The 4,695-nt window shown below is 54.0% G+C and overlaps 1 protein-coding gene across 1 annotated transcript in view; it reads left to right on the top strand.

Annotated features, from left to right (window-relative positions):
* Positions 1–4,695, top strand: part of HHIPL1 (HHIP-like 1) — a 34,783-nt gene that overhangs the window by 28,493 nt on the left and 1,595 nt on the right. Inside the window, exons 8-9 of the mRNA XM_010851428.1 lie at positions 335–416; positions 3,752–3,834. Of these exons, the coding sequence (XP_010849730.1) occupies positions 335–416; positions 3,752–3,834 (165 nt within the window). The remainder of the gene's footprint in view (positions 1–334; positions 417–3,751; positions 3,835–4,695) is intronic.

The raw sequence follows: 4,695 nt of genomic DNA, 5'->3' as shown, positions 1-4,695 counted from the left end.
TGTGTGTGCTGGGCATGAGACCAGGCAGGAACCAGGGGTAGGGTCCCTGGGGTCACCAGGAAGGAGGCACGAGCAGAGGTCAGAGCCGGGGTGGGTGCAGGCAGAGTGGCCAGCACCCCAGGAAGCTGTGCTGCAGAGACCCCAGGGTGCGTTTGGACGCCTTTCTCAGCCTCCTTTCCCTGTTCTGGGGACTGGAGAGGTACACTGACCCGGAGCATCTCCCCTTCTGGCTCACAGGTTGGGGTGCGTCCCAGAGCCTGAGGTGGGGGCGTGGGGCTGGCCTGGATGGTGTTCCAGGCAGCAGTCTCACCCTTTGCCTTGCGTCTTGTTCCAGGGGAGCTGTACTTCATGTCAACGGGCATGCCAAGTGCCACTGTGGCACATGGGGTGGTCTACAAGATGATCGACCCTTCCAGGTGAGTACCCGCCTCCCGCCCACCCCGCCCCAGAGGGCCTGAGCCCCTTCTGTCTGCCAGGAGCACTCCCCTCCGTTACCGCACTTCCCCTCTCTACCGCGTCCTAAGGTGGGTATGATTAACACCCCCATTTTTCTGAAGAGAAAACTGAGGCCCAGAGAGGGGAAGTGACTAGCTAAGCTCATACTCCTGGTAAGGGCAGATCTAAGATTCAGAACCTATCTGCCAGCCTCGAAGTCCTGCTGTATTCATAGGTGGCGCTATTGGTTAAAAAAAAAAAAAAAAGAAAAACCACCTGCCAACGCAGGAGACGCCAGAGATGCAGGTTCGATCCCTGGGTCAGGAAGATCCCCTGGAGGAGCATATGGAAACCCACTCCAGTATTCTTGCCTGAAAAATCCCATGGACAGAGGAGCCTGGCGGGTACAGTCCCTGGGGCTGCAAACAATCAGACACAACTGAAGCAATTTAGCACGCACGCTTCCATCCTTAGAAAGATGATACCAGTGGGGGCTGATAACCATGGACCCCACCATCACATTTTAAAAAACTCTTAAAAAATTTTTAAAACAGTTTTTGTTTTACAAATAGGTTGCCATGATAGCACAGTTTGCCACATAGCCACCATTCAGTATTCCCGATTATTATGGTACATTTGTCATGATTAAGGGCTTCCCCTGTGGCTCAGATGGAAAAGAATCTTCCTGCAATGCAGGAGAACCAGGTTCGATTCCCTGGTCAGGAAGATCTCCTAGAGAAGGGAATGGCAACCCACTCCAGTATTCTTGCCTGGAGAATTCCATGGACAGGGCACCCTGGTGGGTTACAATCGATGGGGTCCGAAGACTCAGACACATCTGAGCAACTAATACTATCACAGTTAATGAACCGATACTGGTACTTTACTATTCACTAAATGCCACACTTTTTAAAAAGTCAGGTACCTCCATACTTAAAAAAAAAAAAAGGATTCCTCTGGTTTTTCCCTCCTTTGCTTTGGGATTCCATCCAGAATTCCACGTGGTATTTAGTTACTGTGTCTCGTTAGCTTTCTCTGGTCTGTGACCCTCTCTCAGACATTCCTCATTTACCACACTGTTTTGCTGAAAGCACAGAGCTCTTCATTATTGACATAACTATCAAGAAAACATAAGTGCTTGCTTCTTTCCCTCCTCTGAGGTCCTGGCCGCGTTTGGATTGCTGGCGTTGTGGAGGAACACATGCAGACTTTGCATTTTTCTTCGTAGGTCTGTCCTTATTTTGCATAAACATTTCCACTTTGCAACATCACCCTCAGAAGGCTCGTTTTTGATAGCTGCATAATTTTCTGTTGAGTCACTGTGCCGTGACTGCCTTATCCATCCCTTGGACATTTAGGTTATTTCCAATTTGGAGGGGAAAAATGCTTCTCTAAGGAAATATCACCTAATTCATTCCAGATACTGCCTGAAACCCACCAACTCCTTTAGTCTGTACAGCATCCCTCTGGGCTCATGCATGCAAGATCAGTCTTTTCAGTCATGTCCGAGTCTTTGTGACCCCAAGGACTGTAGCCTGTCAGGCTCCTCTGTCCATGGGATTTTTCAGGCAAGAATACTGGAGCGGGTTGCCATTACCTTCTCCAGGGGGTCTTCCTGACCCAGGGACCAAATCTGCGTCTCTTGCATCTCCTGCATTGGCAGGAGGTTTCTTTACCACTAGCGCCACCTGGGAAGGGTAGCTATTCCCTCCTCCAGGGGATCTTCCCAACCTAGGGATCGACTCCACATCCCTTGCAGCTCTCTGGACTCACGACCCTCTTACAACAGAGGGACCTGAGGCTTAGGGATCTCTGCTCAAGGTCTCATGGGTCAGAGGAGCAGGCAAGACGCTAGACTCCCCTTTCCCGCACCCTCTCTGACCCTTCTCATCCGTTGCACTTTTCTCTTTTGGAATCCACATTCAGTTTTTGCACCCACAACATATGGCAGAGGGGCCGCATTCCAGAACATTTGGAAAATGAAGAAATGGGAAGCGGAGAGGGTAGGGTGGGGGTCCTCTGCCCAAACATAGCCACTGTGGGATTTTACTGGGTGCATCTCCTACCCTTTGGCAAAACAAAAAAATTTTTACGTAATTTCCTTAAGGAACAAAACCCAGCTGGGTCGGTCTGACGCGTGTGGCTATTATCTGGAGCTCAGAGTAGCCGGAAAAACCACCCTTTCTGCAGCTTGGAGAAGGATGTGAACCGGGCTGTGTTTCAGCCTCGGTGGGAGGAGGGGAACAGCCCACGTCCCCCCTCGCTTTCTCCCTTCTGCGGGGGCTGTTTGAAAGCCACCCGGGGTCACGTGGCTGCTTCAGCCCTTGGGCTTTCCCCTCGTGCTCCTGGAACCCATTGAAGTCTTGGACCCACGTGGGCTGGTCCCAGAATAGGGTCGGTCCCATTCAAAGACTCACAGATCAACGGCCAGAAGCTCATTAAAATGGGATTCCATTCCTTCCTTGTGCCCCTCCAAGATGTCCAAGGAGACCCAATTCAGAGCCCTGGCAACCCTTCTCAGGCTCTTTTTTCTCCCGGCGCTCTCCAACCTGGCACTCCAAGGCCCCCCCAGTTCCCTCAGCTCTGCTGCCAGCCCCGAGGCTCTCTCTCTCTCTCCCCGCTTTATTCTTCAGATCGACTTAACCTTTCCCTTTGATTCTGTATCACCAGAAATCTCAGAACCAGAGGGGCAGGGAGAGACCCTCCTCAAAGACCGTGGGGGACAGGGGCCAGGGAAAGATGCAGGGATGGGCCTGCACTGGCAGGTATAGGAGTCAGACCCGGCTGCTGGGGAGGGGGAGTGGGACACTTGATCTCATCCCAAGCACGCTTCATGCCCTGAGTTAGCAGTGGCCGCCGGGGCCCTCGTGCACTTCAGGCAGAGGCCTGAGTGGGTGTTCGGCAGGCTGTTCAGGGATGTTCCTGTCCTGGGGTCAGGCTCTTGGGGTCTGGGAGGCGTGTGCAGCAGGAGTGTGCTATTGGGTCCAACTCTCGTAGCCCGCCAGGCTCCTCCATCCAGAGCTTCTCCAGTCAAGAACACTGGAGTGGGTAGCCTCTCCCTTCTCCAGGGGATCTTCCCAACCCAGGGATCGAACCCAGGTCTCCTGCACTGCAGGTGGATTCTTTGCCACTGAGCCACCTGGGTGCTGCTCCATGAATGGCCACCCTTGTTACCGTCCACACCGGCCCAGGCCTGAACGCACACCAGCCCTTCCCCTTCACGCATGGCTGCAGAGGGTGGGTGATCCCAGAGGGACACACTCAGGGTGAGCTCCCAAGGGGGTGGGGTGACTCATGATGTCCTGTGTGTCGGCAGACGGGCACCACCGGGCAAGTGTCAGATCCAGCCCTCCCGGGTGAAGGTCAGGAGCCGCCTCATCCACTTTGTGCCCAAAGAAAGTAAGTGCCTACCAGCGGGAGACACAGAGGGGGTTTCCACAGCCCACACTTCCCCACCCCCTCCCCCAAGATGTGCATGCTCCTGGCTGGGTCTGGATGCCCTTCCTCGGCTCCCTCACTGTGCCCAGCACTATGCCCGGTGCACAGCAGATACTCGGAGGGCATGGAACTCCTGAAACTCCCTCCCCCTGGTGTGTGTCAGTCCCAGGCCACGGTAGGCGGCTCCAAGGGGCTGCAGGCGTCAGAACCCATGTGACGAAGGGAGAGATAGTGGGTCCCAGGCAAGGTTCACTCAGAGTTCTAGGGAGGGGCAGAGAAAGGAGGCAGATCTATATGTGAGCAAGCGTGGAAAGAGTTATTCTCAGCACAAGGGCACCTAGGGGAGGGGACGTTTGGACCAGGTCTGCTATAAGCTGGTTCTGTTTTTGACAAGCTTCGTGGGGAGGGAAGGGGTGCCAATCCTCCGGAGGGGCCAGGCAAGGCCACAGTGACCGCCTGTGGGATCTGGGGCCCTCTGAAGAGGGTATGCCCCGAGGAGGGGCTGTTCCTCTGGGCTCAAGCTAGGTGGGAACAGAGACAGACCCCGTGTTGTCAGATCTTCCAGTTCTTGAGACAAGCAGGATATGCATGCTTGCATCCATCCAGCACATGTATGTGCTTCAATCTGGGGCTTTAACGCTGAGCAAGCAGATATGGTCCCTGCCTTCTTGGGTTGTTATTGTACAATCTCCTGATTTGGAAAATTTTGGCAACTAGTTCACAGTTTTAAAAACCACCCTGTGGGCCAAAGGAAATACTTTAGTGGGCTGAGTGTGCCCAGCAGGTCTCCAGCTGGCAGACTGGAGTTGGGGGTGGGGGGGC

This window comes from Bison bison, unplaced genomic scaffold (assembly GCF_000754665.1).
Source record: "Bison bison bison isolate TAMUID 2011002044 unplaced genomic scaffold, Bison_UMD1.0 scf7180017864302, whole genome shotgun sequence".
In the NCBI taxonomy this organism is placed as follows: Eukaryota; Metazoa; Chordata; class Mammalia; order Artiodactyla; family Bovidae; genus Bison; species Bison bison.
Note: the sequence above shows the minus strand (reverse complement) of the source record. Positions and strands in the feature narration are given on the sequence as shown.